Raw genomic sequence first — 26,198 nt, forward strand, 5'->3', positions numbered from 1 at the left:
CTTATCACCATGTTTCTAGTATTTTTAAAAGGTAACTACAAAGAAGATGGAGACTCCCTTTTTACTAGGAGTTGCATGGAAAACATGAGGGCTAATGGGTACAGTTGCTCCTGGGGAGATTCTGAATGGACTCAAGGAAAATTTTTCACTATGAGAACAATCAGGCATTGGAGTAATATCCCCAGGGAAGTGGTGGATTCCTCAACACTGGACACAGTTAAGATTCAGCTGGACAGGGTGCTGGGACATCCAGCCTAGATCATGGTTTGCCAAGAAAGGTTGGACCAGATGATCCTTGAGGTCCCTTCCAACCTGGTATTCTGTGATTCTGTGAATCTGTTGGAACCTGCAATGACAAATCAGAAATCACCTTGAAAATTCCTGTTAAGGCACAAGTTCCTCTCAACCTGTCTAACTTAGTAGCATCTGACTAATATTTATCGTGGGTATACAAGATGAATCATCACCGTGAGGCGTTTCCCTGACCCACCGTTGCTATCCTTGGGGTGCCCGCCCGGCGTTCCCGCCTCCTGTGTCTCTACCGGGGAGCACGGCCGAGCCGAGCCGAGCGCTGGCCATGGTGCTGACCCGGCCCGGGCCCGCCCTGCCCACTCTCGGCAGCCGCTGCACTCTTAACATGGAGCGTGCCACCCGGGCACCGGGCGAAGGGTTAATGGCTTCCTTTCTTACTAATAGTAACCAAAATAGTAGTAATCTTCTTTAGGTTACCACTGACTGTAGCATCTTGTTTTCACATAACATTATACGCTGGGACTTGCACAGAAAGTTGTTATGCAATTGCTACGTGTACTGGAAGAAAAATACTGTGAAAGAAGTTTTCCCAGAACCACAGCTCTTGGCTTTTTAACAGCCCCAGTCATGCTAAACTCAGCATCAGAATCAGGTTCCTTGTCATTCAAATGACACCAAATGTATCTATACCATCTCCAAGCAAGAGACACAAACTTTTCAAATGCACTTCTATGAAGTTTCACTAGAAAGTGAAACTGGAGCAATCACTGTGCAGCACAGTCAACTTTCAGACACTGTACAAAGGGCAAAACCATTAATCTGCCTGTAGCTGAACAATTTTCACAAAACACCTGTTCTGTCATCTCAGCTGTGGCCTCCAGAGAACCCTATAAAACAGCCTTCAAAGATGAACCTGGAAAATAACACTAACACCTATAAACAACTTCCACTTTATTACAGACATTAGTTTCATTTTTTTTTCTTCCATGTCCCACTAGTTTCTGTGTTCAGTCTTCCCCACGCGACTTTTTTTCTTCTTGTGTACTTTAAAGATGATTTGTGATAGCACATTTTAAGCTGTTATTAAGCATAACCCTCCTTATTTTAGTGATTTACAAATGCTTTACCCCATTTAGTAAGTATTAGGGCATATTCATTTGCATCTCTATGTAGTTATATTGCCAAATCTGCTGCCATTTTATGTAAGTAGTTAAGGTTAAAAACACGAATCCTTATAGATGCAGTTACGAGGTTCTGTATTCAATAAAATATGTAATAGTGTATATGTCACATACACATATATATGTAAATAGTTTAAACATATATATGTATACATAATGTAAAAACATATATATGTGATCTGTGGATATATATGTTATATACAAAAGTATGTTATATATTATTTTTTACAAGATATGTTAGTGTAGCAGTATTATAAAGAATACTACCTTTCTGATACCCTACGTTACTTTAGTGCAGTTAACTTTGGTGCAGATACACCTCAAAGTCTTGATTCACAGCAGAAGCTCCTAAGCTTTGGTGACCTCATTAATGATTGCGAGAAAATAGTAACAAGAACTGTGAGAAGCAAGACAAAGGAGTGCCACTGTCCTAGAAAGTGCTTTGAATGTCTGTCATTTTTCTTCTTCTCCCCTGTTCCCATCTAATTCCATTTCCTCAGGACTTTCCCGGTGAGAGGCTTGGATGCCTTTCTGCTGTGAGGACTCCATGGCTCTCAGGCAAGAGCCTGAATTTCTTGAGATGACTGCTGGTCTGTGCACTGTATCTGTGAATTGTTTTCTTTTAAAATCCGTGGTATATTGTGGTAAGTTTGCTTCATTTCTTATATGTCTTATGCCGTATGCATGGCAATTTAATTTCACATGTACAGAAAAGTAATCTAGTTAAACTAGGTTTAACTGGTTTCATTTTTTGAGAGTAGGGCTGTTGTTCTATCCATGGGTGCTGTTCTTTTCTTTAAAACTCAGATATAACCTTTTTTTGATTTCTCAGCTTTAAAATTGTTCCTGAGCAATTGTAGTAGTTACTGAACTCATTACTAACTCCTGGACTGAAGCAAAGCTACTGGACCGAAGCAGATTAAAACCACTCTGTGCTTCAGTACTTCAGCCTTAGATGAACACTTAGATGCATTTTCAGAAGTTTTACTTGAGACTTGAATCTCTTTTGTTGTTCCCATCACCAGCTACCTCAGCTCAACGAGCTTTGCAGGGACAGCTTGTCCTTTTGTCAGACTTGACAAGTAATAAGAACCAACAAATGTATTAAAAACCATACTTCAGATGTTTTTTTTTTCCCTGCGCTGTAGGGCCTTGTAGGGTTTTAAATATTTAATGATGTGGTAAAAGCCTAGTCCTCTCGGGAAGGAAATTTTGTGTCAGCAAAGAGACTGGAGAAGAGCAGACTTTGGCTTATTCAGAGAATGAATGGGTGAGATCCTGTGGCAGGCTGCTCTGATGTTTACAAGAGCTGAGGATATTTTTCCATGATTCTGTTGGTAGAATAGATGTGCTTCTATAGACGCTCAGTCTGTCTTGTGAAATGAATCTCGTTTTAGAAAAGTTTAAAAAAACCCCCTACATGTCTGCTGCCAAAATGTGAATCAGGCTCTCGCTGTCATGTGGTGGAAGCTGCAAGTGCAATCTTGAGTAGGAAAAAGTATAAAAAGGAATTTAAAAATGTTTTTTTTTTTGAAAGAGCTGCTGTAATTCAAGTTGCAGTACTTAGCTGTGGTATCAGTATGATTCCATGATGTTAAGTGGTTTTGATAACACTGTACATTTCAATGTTTGAAAGTCTTTTACTACAATAGCATATTCTGTGAATAGTCCAACTTTTTATCTGTAGCAGTAGGTATAATTTCAAACTTTACAGTATTACCACAAAGGGTTTTAGCAAAAGCAGTGCTATGAGAAACTATTTGATGTTTATGTAAGAATGTAAGTGTGGTCATAACCATTGAAACATAATGAACATTCATGAATTGTCACCAAAACTGAGATGTATTTAACAGTCTCTGAATGGTTTGATCTCTGCTACAGCTAAAAATGCTTCAAATCCCACACTGCACTGTGACTGCTTCAAGCCATGTTTCCGTTCATCTTTTTTATGTAAGTTATCATTTTGTAAAATGTACATGGGAAGTGATCTTTAAAAGGGCTATTATTCTGTGTATTTTTAAAAATACCTATTGCAATAGATTCTGATGCTTCAGCTGAGGAGCATGTTTCTAAATTTACTGGTTGACAGGGTCAGGAACTTGCTTTATGTTATGATACTAAATCTAAAAAGGACTATTCTGGTTCAGTCATTAAGTGAAAAAAGATGGGCAAATATGGAAGATCATTGAAAGTAGCAGCCCTGTACTAGAGCTGCAAGTTATTAAATCAACATAATTTCATTGCTGTTTGCAGATGCACCTTTATTAGAGGTTGAATTCAAATTTATAATACTGTTGATTAGTATTAGTTTTTAATGTGCATGTGTAAGTCTGCATTTGAATGAGAAGCCTGATGCTGGGGGGAATAGGAAATATGGCCACTGATGGGAAGAGTATTACAAATAGACACTGAGACTAGAGATTAAATCCTGCATAAAATGGAAGGGACAGCACATGGAAAACAGAAGTTGAAATAATGGAACAAATTGTACTTGGAGATCCTGAGTGCTGCTTGCGTCCAAGGGTTTACATTTTTTCCCCCCAATAATAACAACCTCACAGCAGTGTCAGAAAAAGAGTTTACTTGAGTTGAAATGGTTTGCTTTCTGTCATAGTTCTCACAACAGTTAGTCAACAGTTTTAGGGTTGGAGCTGCTTTTATGTGTCTGGCAAATGATTATGCATAAGAATTTAATTCCAGTTGCAGCTCATCAGATTACTGGAACTTAGGGTGCTACAGGGAGCAGACTTTCTGTCCTCTCTGCATATTCCCAAACACAGGTGGTGATCAAACTCAGTGAAAGACTGAATAGGTGAAGAGGTAAATGAGGGGCTGTATGGAGCAGTATATTCCCAGTGCAAGGTTTATTGAACCTCAAATGTTCAATAAGACAAACTGGAATCAAAGATGTGCTTCTTCCAACAACATGGAATGATGTTACTGCTTATTGCAGTAGAGTGTTTTGGATGCTAAAAGCTTTATGGGTTCAGAAAAGATCTGATGAGCTTGGAAATGAAAAATCTGAAGCACCATCTTTGGCTCAGAAAGTGTTTTGTGTCCCATGCTTGCTATATCCTCAGAAAATATTCTGGGAAAGTGTGAATATGTGCCTTCTGTGTCCTTGTATTCTTCCCTAGACATCTGCTGCTGGCAATAGTCAGAGACAAGAGATTGGGCTAGGGGGACCTTTGGTCTACTGCAGCCTGTCTGCTCTTGAGATTAGCTGTCCATACTATCTACTTTTCTACTGTCTAACCTATATTTTTTCTGCTGCAGATTAAGTTGGTATTTTTGGATTTGTCCCAACTTCAGATGCCTTTGCCAAAGTTCCATTTCCGTTAATACCTGTCTCCCATTTCAAACCTTGAAGGACCTCCGGTTAGGAGCTCAAGTTTCGGTTGCTGTTGCTTGAAGCTGCCTTCAACTAAGGCTGCAATGCTCTGGGCAAGTCATGTTACTGGTTCAAAACCCTGTACCTTGGAAGTTCACAGTATGGATGTGTTTTAGGGGCAGACTGGTCAGCCCTAGATGAGCTACACATCTTCTTTGCTTTTGTGGATTGTGCTTCTAGATTTGATATTGCCTGAGCTCACGTGATCCTTGTGGAATAACCTGGGAACAGTAGAGTCTCCATGGCACTGTAGAGAGCCCCTCTGAAGTCAGCTCAAACTGAAGATAAAGTAATGGCTTGTGCTGTTCTACTGGTCATATCTTGTATATTTATTTAGCTGCTGTAGTGTCACCTTCCTTCAGCATAGCCAAGCACCAAGCCATTTCCCACCTCTCATGTCATTTGGCAGTTCATAAGGACCCACTTAACATGGCTTTCTCCTACCCACTGGTGCTAGGAATGTTGACATCAGTGCTGAGCTGGTCTTGGCATGACTGTCAGCGTGAGGACTTTGTGTTTTTTTGTCTTCTCTTTGTGCCTGACTTCTCTAGTGCTGTTGATCTAGTGCTGGAAATTACAATCCTTGAATATACTGAGGTGTCTCTAGTGTGGACAATAATGTGATGGTCTTTCCTCCTTACCTCTTTCAGGGATTTGCTGCATTGTGTGGCAGGAAACTATGCATTCCCCTCATCATTGAGGCCAAAGCCTGTCAGGGTTTGGTAGATCTCCTGCACTGCATGGACTCACACAGATTCCATCTTCCTGTCAGCTGGGCTCTTTTGTAGTCATCTTGCTTGGTGTAGCAGTTACTGGCCCCATTTCAGACACTGGCAAAATGAGAGCTACTGTCATCAGGTATTTAAGGAGATGGAACACCTGTGCATGCATGGCCAGTGCCCTCTCTTTATCACAATACTGCAGATTTACAGTTATACGCCCTTAAAATAGGGTTGCTGAGAGATTAAATTAAAAAAAAAATATTCCTCTGTTCTGCTTAGTAAACTGTCAGGCCTTCTTCACCATGTATTTGTGCTGTGCTTTATCAATTGGCATATCAAGTGAGTTCTCAGCTTTTGTTAGTGAGGTCCAGATTGCTCCATGCTTGGTGCTGCAGCCTGGACACAATACAGTGAGTGCAGTCTTGCAGTCTGCCAGCTGGGCTGCTTGTGTGCCGCTGGCAGCCTTGTTGATCACTTGAGCAATATCAGTGCAAACAGCATTTGCTATTTACATGTCATCGATCTGATCATCTCACCAAAGTTCTTCTGTCATGTTTTTTTTTTTTCTTTTTAAATTTTAAAAGAAGCTAAGCGTTATTCCCATTTATATTTAGAGTTTATGTTGAACTTTACTTGATTGCTTAAGAATTCAGAAGTTTATAGCATTGAGTTGTATATATGCCGTTGCATCATTCTTTCACAGTCCTTAGCATCAGCTCTCCTCCTCTATAAATTGCTGTATATCTACTGCCAGAAGCTGTGTTGGCTTAGGAAAAAACTCTTCAAAACAGTGTACTGCTTGCCTTCTTACCTTCTGTAGTGTGTGTTATTTGCTTGGTTGGGCATTTATGTTTTCCCTTACTGAGAAAATTGATTTATGAAATCATAGCAATAGACAGTAGTAGTGGAAAAGGCAATAGTTTGGAATGTCTTAAAGGATCAATTTGTGTTATTCCTTGGAATATGGTGACATTGGTAGTAGGCTATTAATATTCTAAGTTTATCCTAAGAAGATAACTGACTATTCCAACATTTTAAGTGGGAACAAAGATTTTTATTTTGCTGCTAAATGCAGACTGTGAATAGTTCGATATTATATTACTGTCACTATTTTAAATATCTTAATTCTTTGACTTGAAGCTGTCTTTGTATCAATGTTCAAAACCACACTTCACTATCACTTTTGTGCAATGAAAATTTACATGGGTCTTGAAAGAGAATTGTAATGCTGTATAATTTAGGTAACTGCAGAAATGTCATTCCATTTGTGTGTTTCTTTTGAAGAAGACTTTTATGACAGGTAAAACAAATTCTTATAATAGCAAAAGCCCCCGCTTCTGGTTCCATTATTTTTGTTGTAAATACCACAACAGTTACAGTGAAATCTAAGACACAGAACTACAGCTTTTTTCTTTTTTCCTTTTTTTTTTTAAAATAAATGACACCTTTAGTGTTTTAAAATTAATTTTGGAGTAATTATTAAGGTTTCACAAATATCTTTTTGATTTGTAACTCACTCTGACGTGTGCAAAAAATGAGAATAATAGAGTGATGTTTGGAATAAAGTTAAACTCTCCACAGGGTTAGGTTTCCATATTAGTGTTAAAGGCTCTGCACTTGAGGTTGTAGTTCAAGTGGCTTGAGTAGAAAGCACCACAGTAGTCCAGCCTTTCCCTGTCCCCCACAGCTAGCTAACATTCTTTCTCTTATTCTGACAAAAGACTTTGTGCAATTATGTGACAGATAAATTAGGAAATAAAGTCACTTGGCTGAAAAATACCATTGCAAAACTATCATGGCTGGGACAGAGGTTTTGTTTTATGATTCATTTCTGATTCTCCCTGACCAAAATTTTCTGGTTTTTCTGTAGGTAATAAATTATGTTCTGTATTTCTCATTGGAGCTGCAGCTCTCCCCGTCATGCACATACCGAGGTGCTTCCCTTTCTTTATGGCAAGATACTGAGTATCTTTTATCCCAGTTGCTCTGATCAAGAAACACAGTGAAGTTTATTTCAGTGCAATTTAATTTTAAAGTTGCTTGTTCTAGTTTGGACTTAAGAAAGGTTTCTGTGTCTAAAACTTGTTGGGTTTTACCATCTGTATCAGCTGGTATAGTAAAAGATAATATACTCCTTTGATAAGCTGTACCTTATTTGGGGTTTTATAATATTTTGGTGCTGAAATCTCTTCTAAACTGTGTGGTAGCCTGAAATATGTGTTTTTAAAATAAAACTGTTATCTTGAAACTAAATGTTGTATTTTTAACTCTGTCTTCAAACGTGAGAAAATATTGCCACTTTTGGAATAACAACATAGCTGTAAGTGCAGAAGTTACCAGAAGGAAATCCAGATTCTTTGGCAGTAGCACACAAGACAGTTGGGAGCTTTTCACACCTGGAATCTCCAAGTGATGATGAGTATTTTGGCACCCAAGAGCTTGAGATAGGAAAACCTAAAATGGCATTGGTGTTGATTTTTTAAAAAAGATTTTCTTCACTACCAGTATTTGGAAATTTAAGTCAAGGTCTTATATTTAGTTTTCTCAGTGACATACTGAAAGATGATTTTCAGAACTCCAGCTTCTAGTGAATGTATGTAGAAAATATCCAGGTTGTAAGCATAGGATGGCTTTCCAGTTTGGGTGTTCAAATGGACACACTTTGAACATTTTTTGCCATAGTATTTACAATGTGAACATGCTTCTTAGCCTAAGAAAGTGGACTTTACCATAAACGTGGTGGAATTAGGACCTTTGAATGTTTCCTGCCGTGATTTTTCTCTTTATGATGACTTGTTAAACTTTTCTTTGTATGTTTAACTTCTCCTGCTCAGGGGTTGAAAGTACAGAAAGAGAAAGTAACTTTTGTAGATTCTAGTAGATATACTAGTTTCTTAAATGAACTGAAGGCAAGCAGATAAAGCTCCTAATAAGCACAGAGAATTCCTAATAGGAAAAGGTTGCTATCCTTCCACAGGAGAGGCAACAGGTCATGTATTTTTCCTTTCAGTAGAACAGAAGTAATCTTTTGTCCTTATTTGCGTTGTCCTGAAACTTACAGTACCTCCATTCAGCCAAAATTTTCTGTGCTATTTCCCAGCCTTAGATCTGGATTTAAACATCTACAAAGGCTGGTACGCAGAGATTGGCTTTGGGTAGGGCCATCTCTAAAGAAATAACATGCATGCACACAAATTACATAAACCAGTTGTCTTTGCTTGCTAGGCTAGAATCAGCTTTTACAAACTGGGCTTTTTTTCCTGGAAGTTTTGGACTGTTGTTTTCTAATAGCATATAATCTTTTAGTTGGTATAGTTGGTATACTTGCTTGGGGTAAATCAAAGAAATCCTTTGTGGGGATGATATGTAGGTAAAAGCAGTTAAGTGGATAGAAGAGTTTAAATAATGGATGCTGTTTGTACAATATTAAATTCTGGATATAAGCACTAACCTTCTTTTACCTGTTCTTATGCTGTGATCAGTTTCCATGCAAAGGCTCATGTTATGGAACAGCCTGTACTCTTTGTGTTCTCCTAGTTATTCCATGACCTGTCTGTCACCTGGAAATAAATTTGACAGAGGGCTAATTGCCTTTAATGGTGATAATTCTGTTATCTTACGTACGTCCTTTGATCTGATAAGGAAACTGATGAGTTAATGAATATAGAATTTTATGAAACATATTGCAATTAAAATCACTGTTACTTTCTTAGGAGAATTATAAAGACGTGTTTTTTGTGCAGAATATAACTGTACTGCCACCTATAAAACTGTGTTGCTAAAGGATTCATGTGTTGAATGAGTAAGGGAAAGTTTTCACCTTAACTGTATGTCATTAACTGTTCATCTGCTTCAGTGGGATAAAGAACATGCTGGAGCTTTCTGAAATTCTTTAACAGCATTGTAGGCTCTTAAACTGCAATCCTGACAGCAACATATGGCTCTATTTGAGTAATACAAATGGAACTGTTTGTACTTTATTGAATATTTTGTTCATCTGTGGATTTTAAATGGGCCAAACAACCAGAATTTAAGTCCTTGAAATTCAGAGATGTTTCAGTTTCAGTTTTGACCTGAGTACCACCTCCGATGAAAGCATATTTGTGTCTGTCCAAAAGTCCTTTAAAAACTCCTCTCCCATAATGTCCCCTTTTTCCCACATGCTTTTGGTAAAGGCATTCATGTCCTAAATTGCACCTACTAGAATATGTGTCTTCTGTTATTAGGTAAGGAATATAAAGATATTTATCCACTGCAGTATGTTAATAACTAGCAGATTTTCAGTTATACAGTGTTAAGGTCATTAGAGAGCTGACCAGAGCAATGAAACCTAGTTTAGATCAGAGTGTGAATAAAGGCTTTAAAGAAACCATATTCTAGCAGCAGTGCCTGAGTGTAAGCATGGAGGTGTACGAACATTTGATAGAGTTGTAATTAAGCAAAATTAGAAAACAACTTCAGACTTAGGGAAATAAGACTGATATCACAAAGAAGTGAAATGCTAATCTTTTCTCCATATTAGGTATTGGTATGATTGAGTATAATTCACTCTTGGTGTCTGACTTAATGTTGCTGCCCATACCAGAAGAAGAATGTGGAGCAAGGAGAGGATTTTCAAAGGAGGGCCAAATAAAAGACTGGTGGAGTAGGAAGGCAGGCTTAAAGTTTGATTTATGAATTTAGAGGAAGTTAGAAAAAAATGAATTTATATGCTTAAATGAGGTGAAATTACTGGAAATAGAATTTGGTTTCCAAAACGGAAAGTCCTGTGGTAAGAATCTAAAATTAGATAAATTAAATCTTGAAACAAAGCAAGTCATGCTTATTGGGAGGGAAGGGACATACAGGAACATGTTATCAGTGGAGATAGGAAGCTCTTCATCATTTGGACTCTTAAATATTAGCATGCGCTGATTCACTGAAGGGGATGAAGTTATGTGGCCTGATCAGGTAGAAATTTGGGCTAATTTCAAGCTTTCTGGCCTTGAAATTTGGTGACTGAATCCTCCTGAATCCTCCAATAGAAGCTTGCAGATTATCAAGCTTCAGGAGGTGTTAAGCACCTTGTCTTCAGGGGCTCAGGAGAGAACTTCTGCATCCCATGGACAACAATTGGATGGGTCCTGGGGTTGTGTGCTTGGCGTAACAGTGATTGATGATATAGAATAGATTTTATTGCTTTATAATGACATAGGATCATGAGAGGTTTAACAAGGAATTAGTGTCTTGGAACAGATTGAGGAATTGTGTATAAACGAAGATTTTGTTACCTTGGCCATGCAGGTGTTATAATAATATGGTACTTCTATGATAATATTTGAAGTATGGGATTGTTCTATGAGTATGTGTATTGTACCGTCACATTCTGGGTGATGCTCTCTTGTTACTTGATTCTCTCAAGAATCCATGAATGAGTAGCTCTCGGGAATGTTTGACAGAGCTCTGACTGTAAACTGTAATTTGAAATGTATTAAAGTTAAACAGTCAAAGCAGGTGTCAGATCAAGGCTGATAGCAGCATTAACAAAAAAACCTCTAAACCCACTGCTGTCGTATCTTTGCTTTAATAAAGCATCTGCTTTTCCCACAGGTGATGAATTTTGCTCATGTTTGAAAGCTTTAGCAAAAATCATCCTTGCCAATTTTAGATTTGCTCCACTGTGATGAATATTTTCTCCATTACTTTTGTTTTTTTTAAGCAGATGTCAGAAAAAACCCTAAACATGGAAGTCCTGATGTAGGTGCAAACAAATTACTTAGTGACGACCAGCACCTGCTTTGATGTAACTGGGGTGTAGTGGAAGGGGAATCAAAGATTTGAACAAGTGGAAAAATGACTATACGTGCTGTAAACATGTAAATTTGAAAATAGACCTTTTTCCTCATTAGTGCCATTTCATTTTCTCTTTGACTTACTTAGTCCCTGACTGTGTTATGCTAATTCTGTTGGAAGGGCTAGTATTTATGGTCAGTAGTGAGTAATGTGAAGAGTGTTCACAGAAATCACTGTAATTCTCTTCAGAATTTTTACTTTATCTGCAGAGGAGAATTTACCAGCACCAGTAGAATTTGAATTATTTTAGTTCAAGTTGATTAAGTTTCAGGGTGGATGCTGTTACTTGGAATACGCAAACCTTAATTTGGTTTTCCTTCATTTGTTTGGATTAAATACATTCAGGCTACCTATTCTGAATGAATACTCTTTTACAGGGGTGTAATTTGCTCTAATTTGGTATAAGTTTAGACCTTCTGCTAGTCCAGATTAGTTTTCTCCAGGGCAGTCTGTTTTGTTTGGAGTTGGTCTTGCAACTGAAGCAAGAAAGGCATAAATGCAATATGAAATATAAATGAAACAAATACGAAAAAAACCCCATAGTTTTGTCAAACAAACGTCTGTCTTAAAAACCAGGACTTTTAAACAGCAGGTTGTTTTTTAAAAAGCATGATTTAGTCCCACTAGTAAATTTGGCATTTATCCAAATGGAAGGACATAGTGTTAATTTAAATCAGAATGGTTGTACCAGTTTTTGCATACCATTTGCTTGTTGGTTCAGGGAGAAAAGAAGTTTTCACTTTTATCTTATGCTATTTTGGAAGTGATAGAAATAAACCTAAAGCAGATACACTTTTGAAGAGACGTATTATTGCATCAGAAAGTTGGTACAGTGTTACACTTGTATAATTATATCAGTGTAACAAATAAGCACAACGCTAAAACAATTTCAGACAATTGAAATAAGCTTTTAATTGGTTGTAGCAGTTGCTGATGAGAGCAATTCCGAACGGATTACTCTCCAAAAGGCAATTTTTTATATTACTGTATCAAATTTGATTTAGAGATGGTTGCCTAAAATCAGAAAATTAAAAAATTAGGCAGATAGAATTATCCAAGGTTTTTTTTCCTATTTTGCTATTTGTACCCAGGCATAAACCAGCAAAGTTGTACTTTAGACATCTTTAATCATAAGTAATCCTAGTTATGTGAAACGCATTGTGGAATAGTCTTTATGCAGTGCAATAAAAAAAAAAAAATCCAATTTAAGTATCTATTTTAAATTTTGTTATATTGCTATTAATTATGTAACCAATTAGTATTTTATTAATTAGATTTAAAAAAATGTTTAAATTTAAATGCAGTTATGATTCACAGCAATTGGAAACTACCTGCAGAATAGAACTCTGAAAATGTTTATGTTTATTAGCACTGTTTTGAGATTGGGCTCAGAGTTCTGAGAGAATGGGTTAAAAAAAATAGAGAATATCCTTAAATTTCCTTCAGTACTGGAAGTTGCTTGGCTACAATTCCAACATAATCATAGAATAGTTTGGGTTGAAGAGAACTTTAAAGATCGTCTGGTTACAACACCTCTGCCACAGGCAGGGACACCTTCTACTACACCAGGTTGCTCAAAGCCCCTTCCAACCTGGCCTTGAACACTTCAAGGCATGGGGCATCTGTAATGTCTTTGGACAACCTGTTCCAGTGTCTCACCACCCTCATAGGAAAGAATTTCTTCCTAATACGTAATCTAAATCTACCCTCTAACATAAGTCACTATAGGATAGTTAAAGTTCAAGCTGAGAAACACAGCTATTTCTGTATTTCATGTTATTCTGTTCATCACTGAGATCCCATGTTCTGCTCTGTTTCTGCAGTCACTGGTTAAATGGAAACCATTCCTGGGATCTGGATGGTTTCTACTGACATAGACTTTGCGTAGCAGCTCCATCGCATCAGGAGGTTGCAATGAGTGGAGGAGGAGAGCAGCCTGACATCCTCAGTGTGGGAATCTTGGTCAAAGAAAGATGGAAGGTGGTGAGTATGCATTCCTTCAATTCTTTTTCTTCTTTAAAACATGTTTTAAATATAAGTAGTTTGTGCTTTGAAATCTGTTCCAAAATTCTTGTGAGATGTATTTTACTTAACACTTACCGTGAAAGGACTTTAAAATCACTTGTTTCTCTTATCCTGCTTTAAAAAGAAGCTATAAGGTGGGTTTTGTTTCTGGTAAGGACTGAGGAAAGCATTTAAATCCTGATTTAGTGCCTGTTAAGAGCACAACTGAAGGAATCCTGTTAGTTCACTGAATCCAGTCTGCCAATGATTGTGTCAGTCTGTTTTGGAAATCAACTCAGGCACCCTCCTGAAACTAGTCAGATTGTGAGATTTGTTACTACTTACAGGGAGATCTTGCAAGATCTTACTGCTCTTCCAACTACAAATTATTTTTGTTTGTTATATTTTATAGCACAGATGTATTCCTGGATGATTTATATCCCTTTGATTGTGTGCCAGTATTGGTTTTACCATAAATAGCTCTGTCCCCTTTTGGTGTTCGTATGCATTTGAAACGATTTTTGCTGGGAAGGCAAGGCTGAGTTCTCAAAGTTCCTTCTCCATTCCCCTCATCATTTTTTGATTGTGGATTTTTCTGAGTTTAAGAAAAAAAAAAGAAGGGGGGGGGGGGGGAAGGGGAAAAAAGCCATAAATAAACAAAAATGTTCATAATAGAACATTTGGGGAACATTCTGGATATCTCTGTGTGTTTAGCAGGGTATGAATGAATACTGAATCACTATTTTTTGCACTGTCTTTGCTTTATATTACTCCCATATTTCAATATTTTATTAAAAACTGTTAAGACTGAACATAGAAAATACAGATTCATTGTTCATTTCAAATTCATAGAGAGAAAATAATTTCAAGTATCCTTCATTTAAAAATGCAGGAAGCTGGTACTAGCTTTATGTAGGAAACCTTTACATTTCTGTTTGTGTAAATAGAATCTAAGTGGCTATCTTTGGAGTGTAAATATTTGTAAAATACCTGTCTATATTGCATCTCAATATTGCAATGAGATAATAATTGTAAATACAGTCTTGAGTCAGATCCAGTAGAATAAAAGAGCATTATAAAGAGAGAACTGTGCTAATATATCGCTATCCACAAAACTACTCAGTTGTCTGGTATGTGGAAAAATAGTCCTGTTTTCTTCAAGTTTATTTTCTTTCCTGTGTTCTGAAGGCTGATGATCAGCTGTCTTTTGGAAAACTTTAAGAGTAGGCTGTTGTTCCTTTCATATGATTATATATTTTAAATTGTATGGTTTCCAAATCAAGTGTTAGAGGTGATGATGAGTGCTAAATATTGTGTTTGGTTTTCTTAATTCCTGCAGCAAACAAAAAGGATTTCTTGATGGCAGCTAAGGGGATATACTTCTTGAATTCAGGTTATCATAGAACAGTCTGCCTGTGGAAGAAAGCAGCATGCAAATTTCAGACATTTCGTAGTGCTTGTCGCATATGTATTAACAGAGTTAATACTGTTCTGTTAGGTTATAAAGTATTGAAGCTTTTTGCTAGTGTTCTTGAAGCAGCAGAGTACTTAGAATTCCCTTGTGTAGAAAGATGAGGTGGTATGAAGCAGTGGACTTAGAAGTTTTGGTGACAATGAGTACTGTCCCTACTTACCAGTTGTTATTTGTGGAACTCTCTCAGTGCCCTGCTTTCTTTTTCTTCCCATTGAAGAATGGCAGCTCTGTAGTATGATTGCAAGGGATTATTTTGTTGTAATCAGATAAAAAAAAAAAAAAAAAAAAGCACAATTTCTGGAAGTTATGTAAATATTTACGGGTAAAATGCAGTTTTCGGGATTTCTGGTGCTTAGGACCTCGGTCTTTGTAAATGTGAAAACATACCTGAAATTTGTGGATATGAGCACTTTTAAAAACTATGCTTAGTTAATTTTAATCTGTATATGTACCTTAGGATAATTTAGTGTGAGATGTCCCTGCCCATGGCAGGGGGGTTGGACCTAGATGATCTGAAGGTCCTTTGCAACCCTAACTATGCTACGATTCTATGATTCTATTTTGGAATGTAAGCATAGAAAATATTTTTTTCCTCAGTGACACCCTCCTTGTCTACAGGTCTCTGTATCTATTAACATATGCTTTAATCCTCTGTGATGTCTTTTCTCATCCCTCTTTTTGGCTTTTGAAATATTTATTATATTCCTGACTTGGAGACACTTGATTGTAATGATAATTTTTTTTGGGTAGGTTTAAGAATGCCATTCAATATGTAGTGTAAGCAAAAGTATCAAGATTAAACATGTTGAAAATTGTATGCTCTGGATTTGAAGCATACAAAGTATCGAAGAGAGAATGACTGGTGTGTGAGATGATGATGTGGAGAAGAGAAGCTTGAAACTAATGTACAACGTGTAAATGAGGACAATGTGGTCCTTGTCAAGGTAAAAGATGTTGAGCCAATGCGGCAGGAGTCCAGCACGGTTTAACAGGCAACTCCTGTCTAAACTGAAGAGCAAAATGCAAGTGAACAGAAGGTGGAAGTAGGGATGAGCTGCCCAAGATTAGTATGGAGATATTGCCTCTCTGTGTTGGGATGAAAAATAGGAAAGCCAGAGCTCAGCTGGCTTTGAAACTGGGAGGGATATGTAAAGCAGCAAGAAAGCTTTCTACATGGACACTGGCAGCAGAAAGAAGACCAAGGAAAATGTGGCCTTATTCCTGAATGTGGTGCGTGACCCGGTGACAAAGACGCGTCAGATACTTTTATCTACAGTCAAAGAGAGGTTCTTCATGTCTTTGTGCCTGGAATTATTGACTGACATCATTATTGGATGTATGTTGATGATTCTGGTGTACTTTATCTGATGATAGAAATTGATCTGGTTATTTTATTAGTGCGGTCGTGTGTTGTGGCCATGTGTTAGTTTTTGTTTGGGTATTTTTGTGTTTGTGGGGTTTGTGGATTTTGTTTGTTTGTTTTAAATTTTTAAAAATAAAAAGCAGGAAACCCTTTCAGAGGCAGACTTTCTCAGTCTGGCTGGTTTTCAAAGCTGGTAAATGAAGTTACATGATAAACCATTTTAAGTTTGTATAGGGGTGAGAATGGCTGCATCAACTCTTTCCATTTCCCCTCGCACCTTTTTCACCATGCATTCTCATTGCCTCTGTTGTGCTTGCACCATGCTGAAAATTTATGTGCTTATGCTGAAAATTTCAGTCAGATCGATGTCTGTGTTTAGCTGTCTGAGCCTTGTTAATAGCTCAGAGCTCGGGCAAGATAATGACATTACCAGACCAAGAGGCGGAACATAAAAATGCAGGTTTGAAATGGCCAAATTAGTCCTGAATCTACATCTTTGAGAGATACACATACAGACCCACATACTTTTCCATATTTAAAAAAAAATATAAAATCCTGTTAAAACTTGCTATTTTGCCCAATATTTAGATGACAGATACCATTCCTTTCTCTAAGGGCTAACACCCTATATATTAAATACACCTGGATGTAGCCAAGTTATACTGACTATTTCATCAGACTTGTAAGGTTTCTGTTTCTCACGGTTTGTTGTTATTTTAGAGTTAACCCTAGGTTCTAGCCTTAGTGGTACCTTAAGCAAGTCATGTCCAAAGACACAAACTTTTTATTCAGGATTTCTGATTCCCTGTTCCTGAACTTGTTACGTTCTTGGAATATGTAGGTTAAAGAGTAACAGTCTTAAGCCTGTGTTGGTAGCATGTGTGTTATACTGCTTCAGAGAAAGAGTATACAGCCTGTGGAGAAGAGGTTGCATTTGCTAACATCTAGTGTGCTTGTTAGAAAGAAATGAACGTGTGAATTTGCAGTAAGCAGGTGTTTTAATAGAAGAAGATATTTAGGTGGGTTAGTTCTGTAGGTCTGAACATGTGATGTGCTGTCTATCCTGTGTACCTTTGGAAAATTGGCGATGAACTGGCCAGAAGTGAGTAATGTAGATAATACTGTGAATCTTGGGCCACATTTTCCTCATCTTAAGAATACTGAAATAGCAGTTGAAATAGTGATGGTGAAAGATCTTCAGGAAAGAAGGTGCATGACAAGGTACTAAATATTGTTGTGATCATATTACGACTTGAAAAAAGGAAGTAAACAAAATGAGTGTTTTATCTGTTACCTTCTTCCCTTTTCTTAGGGACGTAGGCTGTTTTAACAATTGTTTTTCCTTCTCAGTCAGATGGCTGAGTGTCTGGGTTAGGAGACATTAGATTCATTTTCAGAATCTGAAGATAGGTCCGTGTATTGCTGATCTCTAGGTCCTTGGAATGTTTAGATGACACTTAATACAGTGTAGTCATATAACCTTAGCAGCTGTGTGTTTTAAATGACAGTTAGAAAACCATGTCAGTTCTTTCAATGTAAAATATAGTAAAAATACAATATTGTGCGTTCTTTAGGTTGTTTTTTATCTTCTTTTTTATCAGTTTTAGAATGCTAGCTACAGCGGAGATCACCATATGAAAGCATTAAATGAAATAACATTGACATTATTGATACTGAAAACCAAGAAGTCTCTTTTCTGTGGAAACATTTAAAGCAGAGTGAATAATATTAATATTTGCTCTAAATGCAGAGCAAACTGATTAATACTCCAGGAACATTCTTTTTACCTCTTCCTAACACAGATGAAACATTAGGTGGTGAAAGTTCCTTTCATATGTCTGTTAATAAGCGTAGCATTGGTGAGCCGTAAGTAAATGTGAGTAACATTTGAAATACGTACTCAAAGATAATCTTAACCATTTCTTATAATTTATGATTTAGCTGTTGTGTAAGTTACTGCATAGAATAGAAAATGCTGTCTCTTTTCAGTAAGTCCAAGAGCTTTTGTACCTTTACAATTCAGTGTGTGTATTTCTGAAAAGAAAAAGATGGTATAATTTAAAAACATCACTGTGCCTTTGTATTTGGAGGTCTCTGGGTAGTAAGTGACTATTTGAGGAAAGACTTTATTCAGCATGCTGACTTTGGTCAGAGTCGTGCAGGGAATGCTATTGTATTAAATAGAAGTAGTATAGTGTAGATGAAGATCATGTGTATTAACTTGTTGTCCTAGGATTCTCTTCCAAACTTTGGTTAGCCATTCCATTCTAGGCAATTCAGTAGCTCCTTTATGTACTGAAGGTATCATTATGTTGTTTTGTATTTGCAGTATGGCAGGCAGTACAAAGCAATATTGCTGTTTTGTTTCCTTTCTTCTCCCCTCTTTTAAATCTGTTTTTTGTTCTTTCTTTCTTCCCCAATGTAGCTGAGGAAAATAGGAGGTGGAGGATTTGGAGAAATCTACGATGCACTGGACTTGCTTACTCGGGAAAATGTTGCGCTGAAGGTCGAATCGGCTCAGCAGCCAAAGCAAGTGCTGAAAATGGAAGTAGCCGTGTTGAAGAAATTGCAAGGTAGGTCTGTACCCTGGATACATCAGAAGTAGAATGTCAGTGTTGGAAAATCATTATAATCTCTACTTAGTCACAGTTTGAGTAAGTATTCCCATATTCTGCAGGTTATTGGTAGATGGTTATTTAAAGTGGAATGAAAGCTCTTTTAGCTTCTGAAAGTTTTGCTACAATAAACCTTTTATCTGAAACTGGATGACATGAAAATAAAAAGAACAGAAAGAACATTAAATAGCTGCAAAACCTATGCTCAACTAGAGTTTATTCTGGATCCATATCTTTTCCTTACCTTGTTTGCTCTAGACTTCACTGTTGTTAGCTTTTTATTTCCCCTTCTAAGATGGTATCTGTTTTTTCCTGTACTATCTAGCACTGAGTATTTGTAGGTCCTTTACATAGCATCCATGATAAAAATATTAAATACTTGTAGAAAAAAAATAACTGGTATGTAGAGTCCTGAAATACTTTCATGGTTCAGGTCATTCAGAATCACAGCTTTGAACAGTCATTTTTGATGTACCTTTACTTCACTCTCTGAAGCTACCAATATAGAGAAATATGCAATGGCTTCTCTTCATTGCTTTTCACAACATAGGATTATAAAAAGAATGTTTAAAGGGTAAGTTTCTTTCTTTAAAAAAATTACTTTGAATCTGGAAGATTTTGACTAATACATCCATCCCTGTCAGTAGCCCCATTTTCCTAAACTCTTAAGTTTGAATAAAACAAAATCTGCATGACATATGGTGCTGCCTAATCTGCTGCAAAGGTCACATTGCAGCAGGAATTGACAGCCTCTATAGATTTAAGAGGGCAAACATGTCACATGTTATAGTGTTAACAAACTGTTCAAATGTTTCTATCTTTTTAAAGAGTTCACAAATTTCACAGTCAAGCAAGGAGATTCAGGGACTGCATACTTGCTTTCTTTGAATTTTAGAGCTTCCAGTCTAGAGATAAATAGTGAGTTTCAATATTATCAGTTGTAAATTTAGAAGCCATTTATAAAGGGTTTTGAAAAAAATTAGTGAGTTTTGAAGAAATGATTACTCTGTAACTACGGTGTTTTTAAATGCTCAGAATAAAGTTTTCAAGGTATTGTTCTTTTTTTTCGTACACACATGGCCTTGATTCTATTTTTAATAAAAAACAGTCTTTAAAATGGCGTAAGTGAAGCAGCCAAAGTAATAGCAAAAATCGTAATAACTGAAATGAAATACTGGAATTTGGTAGCACTACAATGTCAATGTATTTGTAAAAACAGCCTTATATATGTCTGGATAGCTGGTGTATTAGAACCTTCTATTGTGAGTTCATGTGTAGTAGAGTTAAGATATTACAAAACCACTTTTTTCTTAGTAAAAACTTTTTTACATTTTGAAATATTTTTGGAAAACGATATTTGCTGAAATTATAAAAAATTGTCCTTCAGCAGTGGTCCTACTGAATTATGGGAAAGCCTGTCTAGATGGAAAGAGCAGACTCATGAAACATCTGAACAACAGATCCACTGAGGCAAATAATCCAATTAATATATAATCCGAATAAAGATCTTTCAGTTATATATTTTCTCAATAGTATTTCTCTGAGAAAACGATAAATAGAAGGGTTTTTTATTTAACTGAAACCCTGATTTTGTATGTGATCTTTGAAGGAGCTCTTTTGACAGCCTTGCTTATGAGAAATCAATCTAAATATTATGCCTTAATTTTTATCTTATTTTATTGTTTTGCACAATTTAGAGAGGACACCCCCCCCCCCCCCCTTAAAATAAAAAGTCAGTGATTCCATGATGATAGCATTAGAGGCGACCTTTAATCATTGCTGCACAAGTTACCATAGTACAGTGCAACTGCTCTGGTTTTAGGTAAGGAATGTTCTAGATAATCATGAAAATGACTACAGTAAGAGGTGAATCAAGGGTGAATCCTTTGCATATATTGAGATTTATAGTTTGCACAGATACATAACTTTGTTTTTACATGCATATGTTTTTATCCATACTTAAAGATTTTTTATTAAATAATATTATGGTAGAGACCATTTTATGTTTTACCTAAAAACTTGGCTTCTAGGAGCCATTTCCATTAATTTTTTCTACCTTGCCAAGTTTTCAGTAATGCAAGAGCTAAACATTTGAAGCAGAGAAATTAAGCAAGAAAAATAGACAAAAATGGGGAGTAGAACCCATCTTTATTATTGCTTCTTGAAAAACATTTTTTATTGAATGCTTAATTTACCATGTAGAAATTGTTCTCATTTTTGACAAGATTTTTTTCTTGCAGATTGTGCGCAGGTGAAATTGTAAACAGTTCTTTCAGGCTATTTTTATAACAACCTTGTAATAGCATACGTCCTCTGAGACCAACTTTTATCTTGTTCTTCCATCCCTTTTTGGCATGTGTGTGTGTATATATGTATGTATATAATTATTACCTTTTTCTCAAAGGACTTCTGTTCTCTTACTTTCAAGGTGTTCTAGTTATCTTGGGCATAAATCAGAGGAAGGAATGTAACTGTCATGAAAATCCTTTTTCTTGCAAATATTTGGAAAGTCTGGTCTACAAATAGTGTGCGATGAGAGTAAGGGAGCTGACAGTGTAATTCAGAGCTGTCTTGATGCATGGATCTGATTTTTTGGATGTATTTATTATTACAATTTCTGGGAAAATTATGAGGAAACAGGATTTTAGGAAAGAATTAAATAAACAGGTATAATATGTCTCAAACCAGCAAAACAGCTCTTCCGATCTTTACTAGACCTAGGCACATTCTGAAGGTTGTAAACATGCTTTTGAGTGTTTCTGTATTAGATTTCTATTTCACAAACTGTGAAACTGAGATGCGAATAGCTGTTGGCAGAAGCACAGGGATGTACTGTTAATATTATTTCTGCTTTCAGAAATGTTGAAAATTAAAACAGTGTGGGCATTCATTGTGGGGTTGAAATCAGTCATAACTTTGTAGATATGTCTCTTTTAAGACCTTCACCTAGCAAAACATGCTTAAATACGTGAGTAGTTTATGACTCCTCTCTTAATTATGAAGAAGGAGTATGTTCACTGACATGGCCATTTTTATCACAGCTTAGTCATCAATTGCATCTTTGATTTCTTCATTTATATATTATTCCCTGTCTCTTGATTATTGTTGTTGGAATCCTGTTTAACTCTTTAAGTTCTGGTTTTGTCTTTTTTGTTTTTTTTTTTTAAGTAATCTTCTGCAACAGATGGTTGTTTTGTTTAATCATGTTGTTAGGCCATCTGTTCCCACAGTCAGATGGGAGAAGACAGATTTATCGCATCTCACTCAGTGAGAGTGAGACTCACTCAGTTGGTTTCCGTCTCACACAACCTTACAGACATCTCCCTCATTCATTTACAGCTCTCTAGCATAATTTAGTGATGGGTTGCATCTGCTGTAGGCTGAAAAGCTAGCTGTAGTGCTACACTGCAGCCTAGACTGGAATGGCATGTAGGCTTCAAACCCTCCCTGGGAAGCTTTTCAAGGGCAGTTGTTCACTGCAGCCTATTGCCAACTTCTTCATTCCCTGCTCCCCAGTCATGTGGCAGGTGTGAAAAAACAGTTTTTTCACTGAGGGAAAAGGAGCTGAAGGCATCTGCAAGGGTGTAGTAGGTATGTATAGCCACACTGGAGTGGCGAAGGATCATAGAGTCATAGAATGGTTTGGGTTGGAAAGAACCTTAAGATCATGTAGTTCCAACCCCCCTGCCATGGGCAGGGACACCTCACACTAGATCAAGTTGTTCAAGGCCCTGTTCAGCCTGGCCTTGAACACTGCCAGGGATGAAGCGTTCACAGCTTCCTTGGGCAGCTTGTTCCAGTGCCTCACTGCTCTCACAGTAAAGAATTTTTTCCTTATATCCAGCCTAAATCTCCCCTGTATAAGTTTGAAGCCATTGCCCCTTGTCCTATCACTACAGTCGCTGATGAAGAGTCCCCCCTTGGCATCCTTGTAGACCACCTTCAGATACTGGAAGGCTGCTATGAGGTCTCTACGCATCCTTCTCTTCTCCAGGCAATTTGAATAAGGTGTACAGGCCCTAATTCTGTTCCTTCCAGTGTCCTCAGATTTTAGAAAAGTTATTTTCCGGAGAAGTTACCACATAGCTAAAGTTGCTGCTCAGTTAAAATAGGGCTTCTCTGACCAAACCAAGTTTTTGACATTTACTGGATTTGTCAGATGAAATCCACCTGATACATGTTTCTCTGGAGATGTTCATTCAGCATACCCAGAGTGGCTGTAAAATGAATCATAAATATTTGAGATGAGACTTCATTAACTGGGAACTGCAGCAATGAATATACAAGATTTCATCTTGATAAATTTGCTGCAAATCTTTTTTCTTCATAAAATGATAGTGTCTGTAATATTGCCTGTCTCATTAAAACAAATGGGTAGAAGGAAAAAGTAGAGGAAAATAAGTGATACTTACAGCTTAGCACTTATATATTTGCAAAAGTGGTGTTTTCTTTAAAAATAATTCTTGTAAGAAATTACTATGAATCCTGTCCCATTTTCTTTGTTTTAATTATATGTTGCAGGGAGCTTTCTGAGGAAGCAATAAACAGGCAACTTCAAGTGAAGTGAGAATATTCAGATGCAGTATGGCCAAGGTTTTAGGGTTTTCATGAAGCTGTGATTGCAGCAGTAACAAAAAATCCCCCCCCCAGATCTGTAGGTAGCAGTAATAGTGTTTTAAAAGCAGTAATGGTTTGAGGTTTATTTTGTAGTTTTAATTGGTTTTCTCCCATCAGTGGCGTTCTGGTAATCCTAAGGGTAAAAGAAATTAATGAAAGAAACCTTAGGTGGCAGAAATTTTACTCAGGTTTAGCAGCCACTTTCTCTTGGCCGTAGCTTCCACTGAGACAGAAAGGAAGGTAAATGGCCTGAGGGACTTAAACCCTGCAGTCCCTGTTCTGATGTAGAGTGGGGTCATAAGGGATCCCAGCCTCTCTCCAAGTCAATAAACACTGATACCAAAATGACAGTGAGGTTGCATTCCCCTTCTGTTTCCCTACTGCAGTCTTTGGCTTGCCTTTTTCTCTCTGCCTGGGGAATCTTAGCATTTGACTATCAACTACAGGATACTAAGGAGATTATTTTTGAGCAGCCCTCTTCTTTGAGCAGGAGGAGGCTTTAAAGAAAATTGGCTTAAACCAAACTCTGATTTTTTTATTTTTTAACTGCTACATTCTTTTGTCTCTGCTTCAGGGTATCTGAGCTGAATTTGTCATCTGTAGCCAGAGAGCAAAGATCATGCTCTAGAAGAAGATATTCACAAATCAGATTAGTTGAATTACATTTTCTACAATTTTTTTTTTAATACAAAACATGACCCATAGGTAACTACTGCTCTTTTCCTTCATTGCAGCAGCTGCAGCTTGTATAAAAACAGAAATGGTGGCTAGGAATATTGTCTAGGACAAGTCATCAGCTTTGCAGGAGAATAACCTTTTTCCAGTCTGCAGTGCCTCAAATTTGTGGACATTTAGAATCATAAAATAGTTAGGGTTGGAAGGGACCTTAAGATCATCTAGTTCCAACCCCCCTGCCATGAGCAGGGACACTTCACACTAAAAAACATGTCACTCAAGGCTCTGTCCAACCTGGCCTTCAACGCCACCACGGATGGAGCATTCACAACTTCCCTGGGCAACCTATTCCAGTGCCTCACCACCCTAACAGGAAATAACTTCTTCCTTATATCCAATTCTAAACTTCCCGTGTTTAAATTTGAACCCGTTACCCCTTGTCCTATCACTACAGTCCCTAATGAAGAGTCCCTCCCCAGCATCCTTTATAAGCCCCTTCCCGATACTGGGAGGCTGCTATGAGGTCTCCACGCAGCCTTCTATTCTCCAGGCTGAACAGCCCCAACTTTCTCAGCCTTTCATATGAGAGGTGCTCCAGTCCCCTGATCATCCTTGTAGCCCTCCTCTGGACTCGCTCCAACAGTTCCATGTCTTTTTTATGCTGAGGACATCAGAACTGCACACAATACTCCAGGTGAGGTCTCAGGAGAGCAGAGGGGCAGGATCACCTCCTTTGACCTGCTGGTCACGCTCCTTTTGATGCAGCCCAAGATGCAGTTGGCTTTCGGGGCTGCAAGCACACACACTGCCAGCTCATGTTAAGCTTCTCATCGACCAACACCCCCAAGTCCTTCTCCGCAGGGTTGCTCTGAATCTCTTCTCTGCCCAACCTGTAGCTGTGCCTGGGATTGCTCCGACCCAGGTGTAGGACCTTGCACTTGGCATGGTTAAACTTCATGAGGTTGGCATCAGCCCACCCCACAAGCGTGTCAAGGTCCCTCTGGATGGCATTCCTTCCCTCCAGGGTATCAACCAGACCACACAGCTTGATGCCATCGGCAAACTTGCTGAGGGCGCACTCAATCCCACTGTCCATGTCAGTGACGAAGATGTTGAACAAGACCGGTCCCAACACCGATCCCTGAGGGACACCACTCGTTACTTGTTTCCAGCCAGACATTGAGCCATTGACCACAACTCTTTGTGTGCGGCCATCCAGCCAGTTCTTTATCCACTGAGTGGTCCATCCATCAAATTGATGTCTCTCCAAATTAGAGACAAGGATGCCCACGGCAAGGGGGTTGGAACTAGATGATCTTAAGGTCCTTTTCAACCCTAATGATTCTATGATTCTATGATTCTATGACATGTGGGACAGTGTTGAACACTTTGCAGAAGTCCAGGTAGATGACATCAACTGCTCTACCCCTGTCCATCAGTTCTGTAGCCCCATCATAGAAGGCCACCAAATTGGTCAGGCAGGATTTCCCCTCAGTGAAGCCATGCTGGCTGTCACCAAGCACCTTGTTGGTTTTCATGTGCCTTAGCATGCCTTCCAGGAGAATCTGCTCCAAGATTTTGCCAGGCACAGAGGTGAGACTGACTGGTCTGTAATTCCCTGGGTCATCCATTTTCCCCTTCTTGAAAATGGGGGTTATATTTCCCTTTTTCCAGTCGTCGGGAACTTCACCTGACTGCCATGGTTTTTCAAATATGATGGACAGTGGCTTAGCAACTTCATTCGCCAGCTCCTTCAGGACCCGCGGATGGATTTCATCAGGTCCCATGGACTTGTGCACGTTCAGATTTTTAAGATGGTCTCGAACCGGACTTAGACATGTTGCTGTGCATACTTTCTTGTGGGAGAATGAGAGGTGTGGTAGGGCTGCATACCTAATGGGACAAAACTTGATTAATTGGGGGTAGAATTGACTTTGTTTTTACAGCTGTTCAACCATGGGGTAGGGGGGTAGGGCACTTAGTTTATTAAAGGTCTCTAAAGAAATATAACTGTCTCTTACAGTAATTTGATATGGGTTTAAAGGAATTAACTTCAGAATTCCATTATTCTT

At 37.9% G+C, this 26,198-nt stretch overlaps 1 protein-coding gene across 4 annotated transcripts in view; it reads left to right on the forward strand.

Annotated features, from left to right (window-relative positions):
* Positions 1–26,198, forward strand: part of TTBK2 (tau tubulin kinase 2) — a 90,798-nt gene that overhangs the window by 9,375 nt on the left and 55,225 nt on the right. For 3 of the 4 annotated variants that reach the window (XM_057403889.1, XM_057403892.1, XM_057403893.1), the window contains exons 2-3: positions 13,202–13,361; positions 18,645–18,792. In XM_057403889.1, the coding sequence (XP_057259872.1) occupies positions 13,293–13,361; positions 18,645–18,792 (217 nt within the window). In that variant the 5' untranslated portion in view covers positions 13,202–13,292. Of the gene's footprint in view, positions 1–1,997; positions 2,078–13,201; positions 13,362–18,644; positions 18,793–26,198 lie in introns of those variants that run through there. The other variant, XM_057403891.1, reaches the window with a different exon arrangement.

Source organism: Pezoporus wallicus, unplaced genomic scaffold, assembly GCF_028554395.1.
Source record: "Pezoporus wallicus isolate ANWC-B61680 ecotype Strahan unplaced genomic scaffold, APGP_CSIRO_Pwel_v1 contig_8673, whole genome shotgun sequence".
In the NCBI taxonomy this organism is placed as follows: domain Eukaryota; kingdom Metazoa; phylum Chordata; class Aves; order Psittaciformes; family Psittacidae; genus Pezoporus; species Pezoporus wallicus.